This window comes from Glycine soja, chromosome 5, assembly GCF_004193775.1.
Source record: "Glycine soja cultivar W05 chromosome 5, ASM419377v2, whole genome shotgun sequence".
Classification (NCBI taxonomy): Eukaryota; Viridiplantae; Streptophyta; class Magnoliopsida; order Fabales; family Fabaceae; genus Glycine; species Glycine soja.
The window spans coordinates 38,928,783-38,946,844 of record NC_041006.1 but is presented as its reverse complement, the minus strand read 5'-3'; the positions used below and the strand labels follow the sequence as shown (position 1 = coordinate 38,946,844).

At 33.3% G+C, this 18,062-nt stretch overlaps 2 protein-coding genes across 11 annotated transcripts; one reads left to right on the top strand and one right to left on the bottom strand.

Annotated features, from left to right (window-relative positions):
• Nucleotides 1-1,694: 1,694 nt before the first annotated feature.
• On the top strand, nucleotides 1,695-5,706 carry LOC114413150 (alanine--glyoxylate aminotransferase 2 homolog 1, mitochondrial-like). Its single transcript, XM_028377372.1, has 9 exons — nucleotides 1,695-2,130; nucleotides 2,707-2,937; nucleotides 3,213-3,383; nucleotides 3,470-3,613; nucleotides 3,800-3,979; nucleotides 4,211-4,436; nucleotides 5,003-5,116; nucleotides 5,213-5,299; nucleotides 5,381-5,706. Exons 1-9 carry the CDS (start codon nucleotides 1,894-1,896, stop codon nucleotides 5,422-5,424), a joined length of 1,434 nt encoding a protein of 477 aa, XP_028233173.1. The 5' UTR covers nucleotides 1,695-1,893; the 3' UTR covers nucleotides 5,425-5,706.
• An 820-nt stretch (nucleotides 5,707-6,526) lies between these two features.
• Nucleotides 6,527-14,285, bottom strand: LOC114413151 (transcription factor TGA1-like). 10 transcript variants are annotated; one of them, XM_028377377.1, is made up of 9 exons: nucleotides 14,266-14,285; nucleotides 12,788-13,019; nucleotides 12,622-12,696; nucleotides 12,009-12,068; nucleotides 11,839-11,916; nucleotides 11,687-11,750; nucleotides 10,786-11,057; nucleotides 10,293-10,520; nucleotides 6,527-6,921 (listed from the first exon to the last, which is right to left on the bottom strand). In XM_028377377.1, the coding sequence occupies exons 2-9, from the start codon at nucleotides 12,962-12,964 to the stop codon at nucleotides 6,763-6,765; spliced, it is 1,113 nt and encodes a 370-aa protein (XP_028233178.1). In that variant the 5' UTR covers nucleotides 12,965-13,019; nucleotides 14,266-14,285; the 3' UTR covers nucleotides 6,527-6,762. The 10 variants fall into 10 exon arrangements, with proteins under 10 accessions (XP_028233178.1, XP_028233175.1, XP_028233180.1 ...); XM_028377374.1 differs by lacking the exon at nucleotides 14,266-14,285 and adding an exon at nucleotides 14,058-14,193; XM_028377379.1 differs by lacking the exon at nucleotides 14,266-14,285 and adding an exon at nucleotides 14,058-14,193 and having other exon boundaries at nucleotides 12,788-12,974.
• Between the last annotated feature and the right edge of the window lie 3,777 nt (nucleotides 14,286-18,062).

Here is an 18,062-nt window from a genome sequence, read left to right as displayed (position 1 = left end):
TACTTATTCTGTTATTAGTTGAATTTCTCTAGAAATTACAAATTTAAAAGAGACAATATTAAATGATAAATGAAATAAAAAAATTGAAATTTTTAATAAATTTTAGTTGATAAAAAAATATTTTAAAAATATGAAAAAAAAATGTGTTACTATCATTTTTCAATATTTAAACCAAGATTGTGACTATGACTTTAAGCTGAACGGACATAATCGTTTGCTTGTCAATTCTATATAGTGCTGTGAGAATCATCTTTTCTATAAACTGAAAGTGTTTTTATGATACGAGATAATTCCCATAATGAATCTTAACTCTGACGCTTTTTTATATTATAAAAAAATATTTATTTTCGTACTTAAAATTATTAGACATAAGTCTGTGAAAGATAAAAAAATTTATATTTTAACTTTAAATTTATTAAAAATATAACAAATTAATTTTATTTATAATTTTTTAAATTTAAATGACTATACTTACTTAATAATTTTCAATAATAATGTGACATTATCATTTATCACATGTCATCTATGAGTCTCATGCATCAAAAATTAACTTTTTTATTTGTTATCTAATTAAATAATCTATTATTATTTTAATATCAAACTTTAACCATTTATTAGCTTTCAATTTACTTAACCATTATTTAACACCAATTTAACTTCTCTTCTATCTTTTCTGAAACTGTTCATGTACTTTCCCTTCAAATCTACATAATTTATATGATTTTTATAAAATGGGTCTATAATTAAATATTAACATAAGTGTTATTATGAAATATTATTTTAAATGAACAACACATAAACACAGCAAGAATAACTAGGAAAGGGACGGAGTAGAGAGAAGTCCGATCCTACTTAACACATCATCATTGTAAATTCCAAGGTCGATCATTTATGTATCCAAAATTAGCTTTCTTTCTCTTTCCAATAACGCAGGGAAGCCCCTAGTGTGTGTGTTTTTTTTTTTTTTTAAACATGAGGGGATAATGTAATGTAATATTATTGGTTTGGTAGCCTTAGAGGTGAAAATAGTCAGAATTGGGTTGAATTTTATTAATTTTTCAATCCAATACAATTAAATTTAATTGAATTGAATTTTTTTTATTTTGTTAATTCAATTTAATCTACCTCAACTTTAATTAAATTAGATTGAGTTGGTTATTGAGTTGAGTTATTAACAAACTATTATCTTTTTAAATATTGAAAAAAACATCTTCAAATTCAAAAATAATAATAAAAAAAAAATTACAAAATAATAAGATACTTCTAAAAATTAATATTTATAAAATATTATATTATCATAATATTATTTATATAAAAATGTATTACTTTAAAATGATACATTACCTATATATATATATATATCCCCACGGCATCATTGGTGGACTGAGTCTGATTTGCCTATGTCCTAGGTAAGTTTTTATTTATTGAATCCTCTAATTTTAAAACGGGTTAAAAATGAGGAAAATTGATGTTCTCTCCTTTAAGAATATTAAATTCAAATTAATGGTAAAAGTCATTATTTGATGATCGGTGATACAAAAAGTGAAACCCCCTATGAAATTTTTTACCTTGAATTGGAACACGAGATCTTTTTTCTATTTCTAATGTTAAAATATTTGATTCATGGTACGTGGGGGACTCGTCTAGATTCCTCTCCACATCAGCATATGCATTCCCTCCCTCCCTCCCTCAACGGACGCCAAATATTTCAGTTTCACATATGCACATGCATTCTCTCTCTCTCTCTCCACAATCTCACCTCGCGTGTCAGAATAACTCGTGACTCACTCAGTCGCCACAACACAAACATGGTAATAAAATAATAAAATACTATACATATATATATATATACCCACCATCGAAAAATCAGAACAGAACCCAACCAAAGCAGCTATGGCGGCGATGCAGAGGCCACTCAAGAGAACCATTGCAATCGCCAAGCAACGCGCGTGCTTTTCCTCTCTCCTACCCTCCGCCGCTGCCGCCGCCGCCGCCGATACCGTCGCGCCTCCGCAGCTCCCCCCGTTCGATCACCAGCCGCACCCTTACAACGGTCCCTCCGCCGATGAAGTCTTCGCCAAGCGCAAAACGTTCCTCGGTCCTTCCGTCTTCCACTACTATAAGAAACCTGTGAGTCTCCGAAATCGACACCGACCACCTTAGCATCCCCGAAACCTTTTCTATTTCCTTTCTTCTTCTTTTTCTTTTTTTTTGTTTTTTGTTTTCGCGTAATGTGAATCTGTAATGTCTGTGAAGATCGATGCGTTTCCGATCAGGCAAACATTAACGGATTTAGCAAGGTGTCTGTTTTCTAAAATTTGTTTGTCTCCTATACACATTTTTCTCTCTCTAAAAGTTTTTTTCTTAAACTCTTGAGAGAATGAAAAAATATCTCTCACTTGTTTTAAAAACTGTTCCGATCTCAAGCCAGCTGCATTGTTAGGCTTACCACTTTTGACTTTTGAGTGATTGTTCGCTTTGACTTTCGTGTAGGCTTCATGATTCCAAAACAATTGGGATTTTTATTATTTTGTTTTTACCAGAACAGTAGGATAAGGGGCTAGAGGATTTAGAAAATAATCTTTGAAACAAAAGAATGAGAAGAAAATCATATAGTCCCTTCATGTCTCTTTTTCATCATTTTGTTTATTTAAGAAATTATGCCTTGTAATTGATGTGTGATTCAAATTTTGAATGTGTGTGTAGCTGAATATCGTGGAAGGGAAGATGCAATATCTTTATGATGATAGTGGGAGGCGTTACCTTGATGCATTTGCGGGAATAGTTACTGTTTCTTGCGGACATTGCCACCCTGAAATTTTGAATGCTATCACGGAGCAGAGTAAACTTCTGCAGCATGCTACAACCATATATCTACACCATACAATAGGTGACTTTGCTGAGGCATTGGCAGCAAAAATGCCTGGAAACCTTAAGGTCTGTTTTTCTTGCTCCTCGAATATTTGACTGTATGATTGCATTATGCCTCCCATTCTTGAAGTTCCTTATAATATAGTTTTAAATTGTGAGTCATAACCGCAATTGCAGCTGCAATGTAAAGGGTTTTTGACCCAGTGCAACCGCAATTGTGGTCACATTAGCCGCATTTTCCTTGCTCTTAGTGTTCAGTTTTTTAATGTGGCTAGATTTCTTTTGACAAGGAAACCAGGATCCTAATTGATGACAGTTAAAAACATGATTTTAAATTGCAGGTTGTTTATTTTGTAAATTCTGGTTCAGAAGCAAATGAATTAGCAATGATGATGGCCCGTTTATGTACTGGTAATCTCGGTATGATTTCTTTGAGAAATGCATATCATGGGGGGAGTTCTAGTACACTTGGTCTGACTGCTCTGAACTCGTGGAAATACCCAATTCCAGAGGTTTGTCTGTAAATTTAATTATAATTTTCAATTGGTAGGATGATCATATATGGAAATTATTCTTAACAATGATTTAAACCTTTTAGGGCCATGTTCATCATGTTATGAATCCAGATCCATATCATGGAGCCTTTGGTACAGATGCTGCTAGTTATGCAAATGATGTCCAAGACCATATTGACTACGGAACTTCGGGAAAAGTTGCTGGATTTATAGCCGAATCAATTCAGGTATGTTTAATCTAGGGTTACTCTAAACTGGTTATTGTCCCATGAGCTTAATATTATAATCTTGGAGTCGGACTGCAAGCAGATCATGGGCAGCATCAAAGCTAGAAGTTTTCAGAATAATGAAGTTGGAGATTTAGAACATCACATTGCCTTTTTGGTTTACTTTTTCTTCATGACTTATTCTAGGGAGTTGGCGGAGCAGTTGAACTGGCACCAGGGTATTTGAAACTTGTTTATGACATTATACATAAGGCTGGTGGTGTCTGCATTGCCGATGAAGTTCAAACTGGTTTTGGCCGAACAGGAAGCCATTATTGGGGATTTGAGACACAGGGTGTCATTCCTGATATAGTTACCATGGCAAAGGTCTGTACCATTATTTGTATCTTATGTTGTTCATCATGTGTTATATTCTTTTAGCATAATCTCATGTTTTTCTTTAAATTTTCAGTTTAAGATATTTTATTTTTGGTATGTTTTCGTTAAAGTGTGTATTTTTTTCTGCCATATTTCATTGTGGAAATTATTTTGTTCTAACTTTTTAACCTTCATATCTTCTGCTGCTATTTCATCATATCTCGTGTTAATTTGTATCAGGGTATTGGCAATGGTCTGCCATTGGGAGCTGTAGTTACAACTCCAGAAATTGCAAGTGTGATGGCCCAAAAGATTCAATTTAATACCTTTGGTGGGAACCCTGTCTGCTCTGCTGGTGGACTTGCAGTGCTTAGGGTTCTTGATAAGGAGAAGCGTCAAGCTCACTGTGCTGATGTCGGATCTTATTTGCTTGAACGTTTGAGATTTCTCATGGAAAGACATGACAGTATGTTGTCTTGAATTTAACACCCCCGAAATAGTTAGGGACTGATTGATTCTCTTCTCGCTTGTTTTTGTTTTAAAATTTGCTTTTCTAAAGCAATTTTTCACACTACTCAGCAATCAATTTCTTGTTCAAAATTTATTTTTTTCAAAATCTTTTACAAAATAAGTGTTTTAAAAACTAAAAAAAAAAACAGAAGCTGGAAGGTGTTTTCTCATCCTCTTTTGTTTCTTCAAGTGCCGCTGGAGACAACTTTTAGAAAACAGAAATGTGTCCAAGAGACAAACACTTTCAAATATACTTGGGAGACAAACAAATTTTAGAAAACAGAAAACTGTTCTTTAAAAACAGTAAACAAACAAGGCCTTAGTTTTTTATTTATTTTGTAATACACTTCGTTTATGGTACATTTACACTTTCTCTCTAATGCATTCTTTATTAGGCAGGGGCATAAACTTTCGGGTTGAGAGGTTTCCATATTACTCTACTATGGAGCTATATACACAAGAATGTTTCTCGTGTTTCTGTTATTTTTGTTTATTATTCTCATTTTTTGTGTAATGTGCCAGTCATAGGAAATGTCAGGGGAAGGGGACTAATGGTAGGCTTAGAGTTGGTTACTGACCGAACCAACAAGACACCTGCAAAGGCTGAAACTGCTGTTGTGTTTGAAAAACTCAGAGGTTACACAAGAACCATTTTATTCTATGCATGTGAAGCCTTATTTTCCAAAATAACTTCCAAACAGTCTTAACAATTTATTTGTATATGCATTGAAGAACTCGGTGTGCTAGTTGGGAAAGGAGGACTTCATGGCAATGTTTTCAGGATCAAGCCACCAATGTGTTTCTCCAAAGATGATGCAGGTATAGTTCTGTCCTCACTCTCTCAACAAACTTAGATGCAAAATGTCATTACATTTGACTGACAGTTCTCCACGTGTGCAGATTTTCTTGTGGATGCCTTGGACTATTCTCTATCTAAGTTGTGAGCTGATTGTGCATCTTGCTAGCATGAAATGAAATCTTCGACAATGGAGCCAAATTACTACAAGCCAACAACAAAAAGCTCATTTAGTTCATAGAAATCACCATGAATAATGTAATGTTCTCCCCGTTGAGAAGAGAGGGGGTTTCCCTCCCTTTTTGCTGAACATTATAAGTTGAATGCTGACTATTATTGTATATAAATTTGGGTTTCATGACATCAAAAAGTTGCATTCAATCTGCAGAGTAATGTTTAAATCCATATAGAAAGAGACTACATTTGCATATTGGCTTATATATCAAATAACGAAATCAATTACCTGCACGAGTTGCCTTATTCAAAATTGAATCGTGTAACCAGTCGTCGTATCTAGGTATCAATTAGGGGTGGGAATAAGTTAGGCTAGGCCTTAAAAGGTCTGAGTCTAGCCTACGATGAATTTTTGAGGCTTAAGTTTGGCCTATAGTCTATCAAAGACTTTTATTTTTGCCCGGGCCTGGTCTTTTTAAAAGTCTGACTTGGCCTAATAGCTTTTTTAAAAGTCTTTTTCACATTAATAAGAAAAAGTAAAAGGAAAGTCAATAAAAATAATAAGGAATATAAAGGGACACATGACTTACACCTAAATTGTAATTAAAGTCTTACTTGATTATAAGGATGGAAGTTATGGAGCAGTAATGTGTAATCAAAGTGTGCTAGTTTCAAAAAAATAATTAATTGTGCCTAAAAAGTAATATAAATATATATTGGTACCCAAAAAATAATATAAATATATATATAGATCGGTCTATAGGTCAGGTCGTAGGCCCTGTAGGTCGGTCTGGTCTATTCTCACTCCTAATATCAATTATATAAACTTTAGAGTGTTTTGTGAAAAGAATAATGATAAACAATTCAAAATTTAATGTGAAAATTTTGTACTAAAGTTGTCCCAAGTTATTACGTTCAAGTTTATAATTTATTCAGCATTAAAAATATTCCTATTATTAACAATTAGATTTTTTTTTATCGGCAATTATGATTAACAAAGATGAAAAGAGTATTTTGGACGAATTGCTGAATTAGGGGTGACAATAAATTATATTAAATTGACAGTAGGCACGTCCTTTCAGTAACGAACTAAAGATTTAACTTGCATTATAGTAGTTTTCTTTAATTATTTCTATCAAAGAAAAGAAAAAAGGATTATGCAGTTTTAAAAACACGCAGGTGTACTATTTAACATTTTACATGACCTTAATAAACACGTATTTACAACTTCTCAATGCTGGAAAAATGCGAGCAGCCGGAACAGGATGATAAGTTTAAGGGTGTTTTGCTAGAATTAATGTTTGATGACTGACTAAGCATGTCCTGGAAATTGAGGACGATTAACCCAAAGTTTGCTCAAAGCCCGCAGGCGTTGAAAATATTCCCCCAAAGCAAGCAGAAATCGACCAGTCTGACGTATGGTAAGTATTCGATACATTTGCCGCAACGTTTCTTGTCGTAGATGATCAGCCTGTTTCACATACAGTTTACTTTAGTTAGCCCAAAAGTATACTTTCTAAACTTGTTTTAGATGGAAAATAATGTTTTATTGTTTGGATCAATATTGTTTTCTGTTAGAGTTTTCTGCATAATTGATGTTAGAAAAAAAAAAACAACATAATTTACTGAGGACGGTGAATCTTTTCAAGTAGATTTTCCTTACTTGTATTGAGAAGGTTTTTCATATTAAAATTGTTTGTCTCATTTCTTCTACCTTCATACATTGTTACGCTTTTGCTTAATGCATATATTTCTTCTACCTTCATACATTGTTACAGACTCTTTTCTGTCTACCTAAGAGTTAAGACACTTTAATAGTTTAATTGTCAATACCCCCACACCAAAAAGGAAACTTAATCTGTAATAAATGGATCCTTAATCTCTAAAGATTTTATTACCAGTTTAGTTTAATTTGTCACTGGGTTGGTTCTTCAAAAACTAAATATCACTATAGCTAGTAAGTTATCCATATAAAAACAAATGTAGTGACATTTTAGATCATTCATAATTTAATTTAGTGATAAATTTAATTCATCTTCAATCAACTAAATATTTGAATTGGTTCGTGCAAAATATCACGAGCATGGAGACAATGGCGTACTGATGGTTCTATTATTCACAATAAGGGTAATATACAATGCGTACCACAATTGTTCTAACGGACTCTAACTACCCAATTACAATGAATTGTCTCATTTACCCCTATTTATAGAATTATGCATATCAGTACCCTCCCCTCAACACCACCCTTGTCCTCAAGGGTGAGCTAGCTTAAACAAGCATAGGGAAGTTCTTCTTCAGTTCATACCAAGTCTCCCAAGTGGTTTCTTCTTCTAACTCCCCTTTCTATTTCACCAATACTTCTGTGACTGCTCTATGCTTCTTCTGTATCATCCTTCTATCCAGTATTCTTTCAGGCTCTTTTGGAAATTCTAGATGCCCCCACTCATTCGATAGTTGTTGCAAAGATATGCTTGAATTGGGACAACGTTTAAGTAATGATACATAGAATGTGGGATGAATTCTAGATGAAGCTGGGAGCTTGAGGGCGTAAGCAACTTGTCCTACTCTTTGTAATATATCTCATAAGGTCCAAAGTATCTTGGCGACAATTTTTTAGAACTCCTCAAATGGGTGGAATACTGTCTGTATGGCTGAAGTTTTAACATAACCTAATCTCCAACTGCAAATTGTGTGTACTGCCTGTATCAATCAGTACAAAGATCCTTTTTTTCCTATCCATCCTGTGACCCTCATGGTCGAATATTGCCTTACCCCCTAATTGCCTGCACCTTTTCCATAATTGCATTTAAGGATATCAAAGGTTCCTCTTGTTATTCAATTTCCTCAACTATCTCAACTTTTTCTTCTTCCTCTACCTCCATAAGGAAAACCTACATTTTCCTTCTCTGAATGCAATCATCTCCTGGCCCAAATTTCTCATGACAAAAGTAACAAAGACCCTTGATCCTGTGTTTATCCAACTCCTTCGGTGTCAATCTTTGATGGAACTGCATATTAGGTTTTCCCAAAATTCCCTTAGAATTTGATGGAATTGAAACTTGGCCAACTTAGTAGCTTCAAGAAGTGTTCTTGACCCAAACAACTTCACTCCAACTGCCATTTCAGGTTTTAGCCATGCCATGTAGCAACTCAGTTTCTGTTGTTCACTCGATTTCACCTCACAAATCAGTGCATCAAATTCTTCTTGATACTCGTTCAAGCTTCCTCCTTGCTTCAATTGCATCAATTGCTCCATTGGATCTTCAAAGATGGACCCTTATCTGATACGAAGTGCTTCTACCAACATACCCCATGTCCCACGACCTTCAATACCCTGTTCTCACCCTTGGAACCAATTGCAGGAAACTTCATCTAGTGCTATACTAGCCATGGTAACCTTATTTTCCTCCAAGAGAAAAAAACCTCTCACATTTTGATAGCCAACCAGTGACATCATCTTGTGTAAATTTAGGAAAATCAAGACGAGTAAGTCTGGTTGGGACACGATACTCACCTTCGCTCCTCCACTTCCTTGATCGCTGCCATTGTCGAGCTCTGATACCAACGATGGTACCAAGGGATAATTGGGGAAGAATAGAGAGAAGATGGCATAGAAGAATAGAGGAAATTGAGCCAACAAATCTGATGCTTCTGTTATTCACAATAAGGGTAATATACAAAGCTTTCCACAACTGTTCTAACGGACTCTAACTACCCAATTACAATACATTGTCCCATTTACCCCCTATTTATAGAATTATGCATGTGGCATACCCATGTTCTCCCTTAGCTTCGTCTCTACTTGTAACACGCATTAACCTTGAAAAGAGACAACTTCCTCTCTTTTTTCCTATGTAAAGAAAGGAGAAAAAATAAACAACTCATTTAAGGAACAAGATTCCTTACTATTTCACAGGCCTATGCTCCGATTTTTGGAGAGTACAAAACAAGAATATGTTGTCGTAGCTTGTATAGTGGAGGCAAGCATAACATAACGGTAAAACGGCCAACGGGCAAAGCAAAACCACCTCCCTTTTCAGCTAGGTCTGTTTTCACGGCACATCTATTTACATAGTGTTTGCTTGCATGTTTTTTACACGTGTTCCCAGACGTTTTCCACGACCATTTTAAATTTTATGCAGAGGCTAGGAAGGGCTACTTTCAATTGGACTTTGGATAATCCCGTCAAAGATAGGAAGCAAACATATGTACAGTTTTGTTTAGTTTTATGTTAAAAAATTGATTTTAGATACATTTTCATATGTTTGATTTTAAATTAAAAAAGAATTTATAATTAATTATGGATCTAGAATTGATTTTGGGTTAAATTAATTTTAAATAATTTGTACATTGAATTCAAAATTTTATATTAAATTTTATTCTTAACTTAATTTTATAATAAAGACATTCAAACATATATCATATCACTTCAAAATTAATTTTATAAAATCAAATTCTCAATTCTATCAACACATTCAAACACACTTAGTTAAAGCGTATAATTTGAGGATGTATAAGAAGGAAAATAATAGCTGCAAATCACTTTAACTGTTCAACTGCAATATACTTCATCTAATCCAATATTATATGGCCCAGATCATGGAGTTTATAACGCACCACATAAGATATGGCACTATTCAAACATACAAAAATTAGAAATAAAAAAAGCCAATTTACCCAATCCAAAACACTTTTTTGTTTATCTTTCTAATTAAGCGCACATACTAAAAAAAAAAACAGCAATGCATCTTTGATTGAGATGACATGCAACGCAACGGAAAGAAAAGTTATTAAATTGATAAGTAAATGGGTGTGAATAAAGTGAAGCATATGCATTACCTGGTTCACAAAGCTCACAAGAGCTTCTAGCCTCTCCATTGCAGTATCCATTTGGGGAATGTGGGTTCCTTCAACTAGTTGTCCTGGTCCTACAGAGTCCGAAAGCATTTGCTGAAGTTTTTCCATACCTTGAGAAAGGGCATCTTCTGCTTGCTGGCATGATTTTTCAAGGCCATAGGCATCAAACCGTTGTTGCTCTGTCAAAGGTTCACTTAGAGGGACCAGAACCTGCAATTAAAATTAAAATAAAATAAAGTTGTTACTACAACCTTACATGATACTATAGTGGAAATACGGCAACAGAAATAAAATGAAATCAAGATTGTGCCTTTAGCAAAGCATGTTATTGTGAATTTGCATGCATCCATTAAAAACAACATTTGGTTACAGAAGCAGAAAAGCTGACTGGGATAACATCCTAGTTTTTGAATTAAAAATCAAATTAGCTCATTGAATAAAATTCACATTTAATTAGTTAGATATTAAGCATCACCTTTAGAAGTTCAGAGGGGCGAAATCCTCCAATCCACAAGAAAAATCGTTCAGCTGTTGTCTTCCACATACCAGACATAACATAGAAAACATCTGCTTTTGCTGCAGCAGATTTCATGCCAAAGAGTTTGGTGTAGTGGTTCATTATGCCTTGTACAAGTGTCCCGAGCTGTATGTCACCGATATGAGAACTTAAAGCAGTTCTCAGTTCCAAAATTTGTCTATTTTGTTCCTCCACCCAGTTTCCATACTCCATCTTGAAAAGGGTTATTCCTGTAAATTGGGTATTTTCAGAGGGTTAAAATAGTTGGAAAAAGGAGTTTAATCCAAGAAAAACATACTTAAGGAAATCCAAGAAAAAGATATTATATCAACCAAAATGTAGTATCTGATTCTGATGTTTACTAGACAAACTAAGAGTTGCAGTTTGTTACAGAAAGTTGTACATAGAACTGATATAAAACACTCATTTTCAAGATGCGTAATGGTGCTTATATTTATAGTATCAACATATTGACAATTTAAGAGTATGGGCCTGTACAACATCCGAACAATGTAAATAGACAAAGGTAAAACAAATACAACACAAATTTTCAGGATTTTCATCTGAGACTAGATAATCTAGTTTGGCAGCAAATTTCAACTCAAGTAGTTAAATAAATATAACGGTGCCTCTAGGCACTAAAGTTTTCTAACCAGTAAGTCGTGAGGGCAGTTTGTAAGGGCAGTGTGATTTAGGCATAGGTAAAAATACTGTCTTCTCAAAAAAAAAAGTTAATTTTAGAACTGAGAGCAACAAATGACCGAGATATGTAATAACCAGTAACCACATTTAACAGAAAAATCAGGAGTAGTGACAACAAATCACAATATCTAGCACTAGCAGCTTAATGACCACAAACCTGAATTTACAGAGCCAGCAAAACCCAAATTATTAGAACCCAATCCGTTGCCAATATACAATCCCTGCAGTTATGTTACCTCAAGAGATTGACAAGAGAATGGGAAAAAAAGTAATAGAAAGTGATCCATAGCAGAAACTAGGAGTAAACACCTGTTGTTTTGCATGATCTACCTCTTGCTCTAACTGCAAGAGCTTCAAACGACATGATTCTAACTGCTGCACGTATGCCTGTGAAGAAACATCAGAAATCACATGAATATTAGTATATGTATACACTTGTTGCATGTTTAGTGTATCTTTCAAAGCATAAACCTTCAAACCTTTTTCCTCAATCGACTCTTGCGAGCAGCCTCTCGATTTTGTGCTAGACGTCGTTGTGTCTGCATGTTTCAACATGTTAAATTCCTTCTTTTTTTTCTCCGTATAAGCATAAAAGAAGAAGTATGAATACGAGCCCGACATCCAATATCGGAAGCAGAGGACCCCTAATTTTTCAGTGCATATATCTTAAAGAGTTCAAAATGTGGGTCTAAAATACTTTCTGATGTCACTCAATTTCTACATAAAGCTAAAAATGGAGGCAGAAGAAAAAAGTAAATGGTGTGCCCTTCCATGCTGGAATATCACCAAGATTAAGTCCTTACTCCTTAAGTTCAAAATGGTTTAATTGTTTAAATTAACTTATCACATTACAGAACACCCTACATATTGAGGTTAGCAAAGTGAGAGTATAACTAATTATGACATTTACTATATAAATTTCATGGTAAAAGAAACTTGTTCTGCAGTTAAGCACATGAGTATTTGCTTTCAGAGGCAATTTAAACCGAATCTTTCACATGCAGAAAGTACTTAAAAGGTTTCCAGTGTAGAAACTATTCCGAATTAGTTGTGCTGTATCTGATAAAGGGGTATTACATAGCATGGTTCTACCTTATCAGTAAGTCTGTTAGTGTCTTGGTCGTACTTCACAGATGTGCCAAATATTCCATGAGTATCATCCTCTGACTAGGTATTTAACAGCAAAAAAGAACTTCATTAGTAGGCAAAATAGGCATTATCATTTGCAAAAGACAAGGTATAAATTTGGTAAACTTACTTGCACCTGAAACTGATTATCTAACTTCATGTCCACCTCCCCAATTATGGATGTGGATACAGTTAAATTATTAGTATCATTACTTTTGAAATTTTCTTCCCACGTGCTAATTTGGTGGATAGGATCATATACACCCATTCTTCTTGAGGAAACAAACGGTGAGGATGTAGCATCCATGCTCTATGGACTTATCAGTGCGGCGATTTGGTGCATACACATATAGAGAAAGCTTCTGTTAAGAATTAATAAAACCTCTTAAAACTGCGTCAATCATAAAATGCATTAAAGAAGAGCTCACTTAGATACTAATAATAAAATAATCAGAAAGCAAATAAGAATTAAAATGGCAGATATTTAAAGATTGACACTAGCGCACCATAAGAAAAATGCCGTAAAGGTGCAGAAATCCTCCGCTGCTACCATGTTATAAGAAAGAATACAACAAAAGAAACCTTATGGTGGCACTGTTCCATACACTACTTATTCATATTGCATGCACCATTAACAAGTGACGTTGATCACAAGGAATCATACCGGGGCAAAGCAAAAAAAGGTCAATTTGATTGGTAAGACCAGAAGAATAAAGAAATCTCCAAGCCTCCCTTGTGATGTAACCAATCTAGAAGCTGGATTAAATGAAAGAAGGGGGTGGATGCATTTTAAGAAATGCTGATTAAACAATTCAATCCCCACTGAATATCCCATAAATGTGGACAATTGTGTTTGGTAGGGACTGAACCAGAGAAGAAAAAGTTTATGGCGTCAAATATTGTAGACATGTTAGAGTTGAATAAGCTCTACAACTTATAGCGTATTTGGAAATTCATAAAGAAGGAATCACGTTTGGGATGTGAAAGTTGCTGTAATAATTAGCTTTTTAAAATTACGTTTGAAACGTGAAACCAAGCATGCTACTAGTTCTCTTGCTTAGGTGACAAAAAGATATAAAGGGGTAGCCGAGAATGATAAAGGTACGGTAAACAAATACAAACTTTGGACTTCAAGTAAATACTACAGATTATGCACAAGTACAAAAAGCAGCACAAAATACGCATCAATTCTTAATTCCTTCAAAGATAGATAACAATTAAAACACGCGCGATAGATAGATAGATTCTAGGATACTTACTTACTAGTCCTCATTCAAAAAAAGGCAACAACCAAAATCATCATTTTTGGTACGTACGTGAAAGCAAAGCCAAAACCGGTATGCACACTTTTTCAAAGACAAAAACAAAAAAATGATTATAGAAGCAGGAGAAGAAAGTACCGGTGAAGGTGATCATAGAAAGCGCACAACACAAGCAACTAGTTCAAAAAAAAAAAAAAAAACATAAACATAAAAGAGCTGTCATGTATTTAGTATCTCGCTCTCGTATCTGGTCCTTCCTCGTTTTCCTCGGCAGTTAAATCTTTAAAATTAGAAGAAAAGGAAAGGGAATTCTTTTTTTTATTTTAATAATAAAAATATGGCGAACCTTTGAAAGCTACTTTGAGAAATAGTGAGAAGCATTTTTTCACGCAAAAATCATTCCACCTTCCATTGGTGACTCACCACCAAAAAAAAAAAAAACAGAACCAAATTCCCAACGCAAACTATTATCCAATTGCCAACCCTACCCTAATCTCCCATCACATTCATGGCAAGGCGAAAGCATAGAATTATAATTAATGCGTAGAAAATAGGTGCCACTATTTTTTTAATTGGATTTAATATGAAAAAAAAAAAGGAATGGTATGGAGACGTGGTGTATTGAAAATTAGAGAGGGTTGTATTTTTGTGCGTGTCTGTTTTATATGTTGACGTTGTGTGATTTGTGTTGTGCTAGAGAGAGTCAAGGCTTTCACACACGAATAAGAAAGCAATGGCATCAACGTATTCATGCTGGTCACATTTCCACTACCACTAATGTGCGCACCAGGTAGATCCTGCAGATTGGTGGGGCTCCCTCGCTGACATCATTTTACGATTACGCCAACAGTCGAAGAAGCTTATGCACAGAAAAATCTTATTCAATAAACACTCCGGGACAAGTTTTTTCACATGTCTCCAATATTATGATTCGGGAAATTATGAATTATATTTTTTATAATCAATAGATTTTTATATAGTTAATGAAGTGTTAAATGATTGTTATGAAATCAATATTCTTACCAACTCAATTTGCTACCGTTATGCATTGAGATATGTCATGACATAACCAGCGAATCGAACCTCATCCCAGAAGCCTGATATCATACATAACTTCCATGCCAAGCTTTAAAATATTCCAATCGAGTGTTATTGGCTCTAGGCAAAATTCGATAAGATGACGATAAAGGAACTAATTACTCCACTCCAACTCTATCCAGGTATGATTGGGGATTAAAAATAAAAATCCAAAGAATTTAGGAATTAAAAGAAATAAACTCTTTAAAAATTACTGACTCCACAACTGTCAATGATTTAGTGTAATAGTGAGAATTACTGCAGTGTTCAGAAGAATCACTCTCGCATTCTGCTCAAGTTAATTAAGCTGCTGGAAATTTTTTGTTTCTATTTTTATAGATAAAGTTTGCTTATATTATTTCACTATTCATATGGGCAACAATACAATTGGGCAAAACATCAAACAAATAGGGACTAGCATGAGAATAGGCCACCTTTGCCAAGCTATGACCAACATTATTTGTCTGTCTCTTAACAAAGCAAACATTAACGTTTGTTAAATTCAGAAGAAGCCTGTGATATTTGATAATAATGTTACCAAATTCCGAATTATCCTGACTTCGACACCGTAGACCGTTGATCATTAGGTGACTGTACATCTCCCCTATAATATCCTGGATACTTTTAGGTTTAATTTAGTCTTTTAATATTATTTTTTTTAATTTAATCTTTTAATTTTTAAAACTAATTTAATCTTATGTTCTAGTTTTTTTTGTCCAATTTAGTCTTCTAATCTTTAAAACTGATTATTTTTAAAAAAAATTGTGTATTTATAACAGTTAAAAACACTTATTAATGATTTTGAACCGTTATAATTTCTTATTATTTAAACTAAAGAATCAAATTGTATCAATTTAAAAAATAAAAAACTAAATTGAAAAAAAAAACTATAAAGAATCAAATTAAATTTAAAAAATAAATTAGATGACTGAGATATTCTAAGGTGAAGAGAAGAGCCAATGCCTCCCCCTATCTGACTGTGGGTAAGCTGGAAAATTACTATTAGATCAATGTATATTTCTCAAACTAAATGCAACAATTGTCAGTAGTTTCATGTGATAATATAATGATAAATAATACTTGTTCACATTATATTTTTTATACTTAACAAAGTTAATATTGTCAATTTTTACATTTTTTATTTATCTTTCTTTTCCTTTTGTTTTACACGTTAACAGTGTTTCTTTTTTCTACACATTCTACCGCATATAGAGACAAAAATGTGATAGTTGAAATGGTAGTTTAACATGATTAAGAGAGAAATTTTTTGGCTAATTGCAAGAATAGTACGTGAAATGCATTTTTAGAAGAAAAAAATAAAAAAATATTATAAATATTTAATTGAAAAAGTGGAGAAAATATTTCACTCTTCAAATTATGTATTCTAATTTATATTATAAGAGTAGATTATTTGTAAAATTTAAGGAGTTTAAACTAAAATATTATTTTAAATTATTAAAAAAATGTATATCTGACTAAGAAAAATTTGAATACATTTTTTTAAATATTTTATTATGGACTAACACCTAAATAAGGCCAGACTCTCCAATAGAAGTCGGATGAACATGTAATAGACCCAATAAGATAGTTGAATCATCCACTATTATACTCATTAACACGGTAATAGAATTACATTAAAAAAAAAAACACACAGTAATGGGACTACAAAAATAAAATATTGAATGACAACCCTTAGAAGTCAAAGAAATAGTTGGAACTGCATACCATTCCTTTATTGGCAAGAATGGCATCACAATGCAAGATAATGAACACAGTATATAGAGGTGTATAGTATCACTAGAAATATATGTCATTATCCAATTTCTTCACCTCTTTACTCACACTCTTGTTAACTAGAGTGTCACAGCCATTGCAAGTGATTACTCACCTCTAGCCAAATTTTAAAGGAACAAGAAGAAATATTCCTATCACCTAGCTAGACTAACTGTACTTTATTCCCTATTATATGGACTGGTGCAAAACATATTTTATAGTCAATATAAATATTATTTTTAAGAAGAAGAAAAACGTATATGCATTAATTCTAAAACATGCTTTAATTAATTTGATATATAAAATTACAATGTTTTGATTTATTTATGTTTTCTTTCGGATTACATTTGTGAGGAGCCAGCTGATTTCGTCACTAACTGCTCACGTCTGATTAATTGAATAAACATATTGCACCAAAAGGACAATAAATAATCATCAATGGATAAAATTGCTGATATGGAACGGATTACGTGCTTTAAAATTTGCAATAAGAAATAATTTCACAAGTCAAGATAAGTTTAAATAATTGTATAGAATATTAGCTGAATGAGTGACTCTTATATATATAACCATAAAGCTACAATAATGTCGGTGGTTGCATTTTAGAATGGTTGGTCGACCTATTAGTGACTTTCCTTTTCATATTCTCGGGGTGCATTGGCTTCATTTCATTACTATCAAACACACAAATGTAACGTCACGCAAACACTTGCTGCCTTTTTCCAATTCGTTGTTTTTATACTCGATCAAGTGCAATCCAAAGTGGCTTGCCACTAAGAATGGCTTTTGGATCTCTCAATTATGAAATCTTTTTTAGATTTTAGATTTTCTACCACAGTCATACATGTTTCTGGCAAAACGGAAACGTCACACATGGTAAGGGGGCAGAAAATTTAAATGAATTAATGAGGACACTAGTCTTGAATCTAGATACTTCCTCTCTATTTGATTGAGGAAGGAAATTAATTCAAATTTTGAATGAAAAATAATACATTTTTTACTTTTAACGAATAATTTTTTCTTTATTCTTCTTCAAATAAAAATAATATTACATTTCTATATATATATATAATATTATGCCGTTCAAATACATGATACACATGCCTAGTCTTGGTAAAATATTAACTAAAATTCTTTTGTGCGTAAATTATGTTATTTCTTTAACACAAAATTGTTAATCCCAATACAAATTAGGATACATGTTTCATGTTTGCGAAATCAAAATTCAAGTGTATTGTATGCTTGAAAATGGACAAAGGAATAAGATACAGTCAGAGGAGCGCTTTGGCTTTA

Excerpts from the sequence above, each read along its gene's own strand:
- LOC114413151 (XM_028377377.1), bottom strand. The coding sequence starts at position 12,964 with ATGGATGCTACATCCTCACCGTTTGTTTCCTCAAGAAGAATGGGTGTA. Across the intron at positions 12,069-12,621 it reads CTAACAGACTTACTGATAAG|ACACAACGACGTCTAGCACA; the intron begins GTAGAACCATGC and ends TGAAACATGCAG. Across the intron at positions 11,058-11,686 it reads TGCTGGCTCTGTAAATTCAG|GAATAACCCTTTTCAAGATG; the intron begins GTTTGTGGTCAT and ends CCCAATTTACAG.
- LOC114413150 (XM_028377372.1), top strand. The coding sequence starts at position 1,894 with ATGGCGGCGATGCAGAGGCCACTCAAGAGAACCATTGCAATCGCCAAG. Across the intron at positions 3,614-3,799 it reads TTATAGCCGAATCAATTCAG|GGAGTTGGCGGAGCAGTTGA; the intron begins GTATGTTTAATC and ends GACTTATTCTAG. Across the intron at positions 3,980-4,210 it reads ATATAGTTACCATGGCAAAG|GGTATTGGCAATGGTCTGCC; the intron begins GTCTGTACCATT and ends AATTTGTATCAG.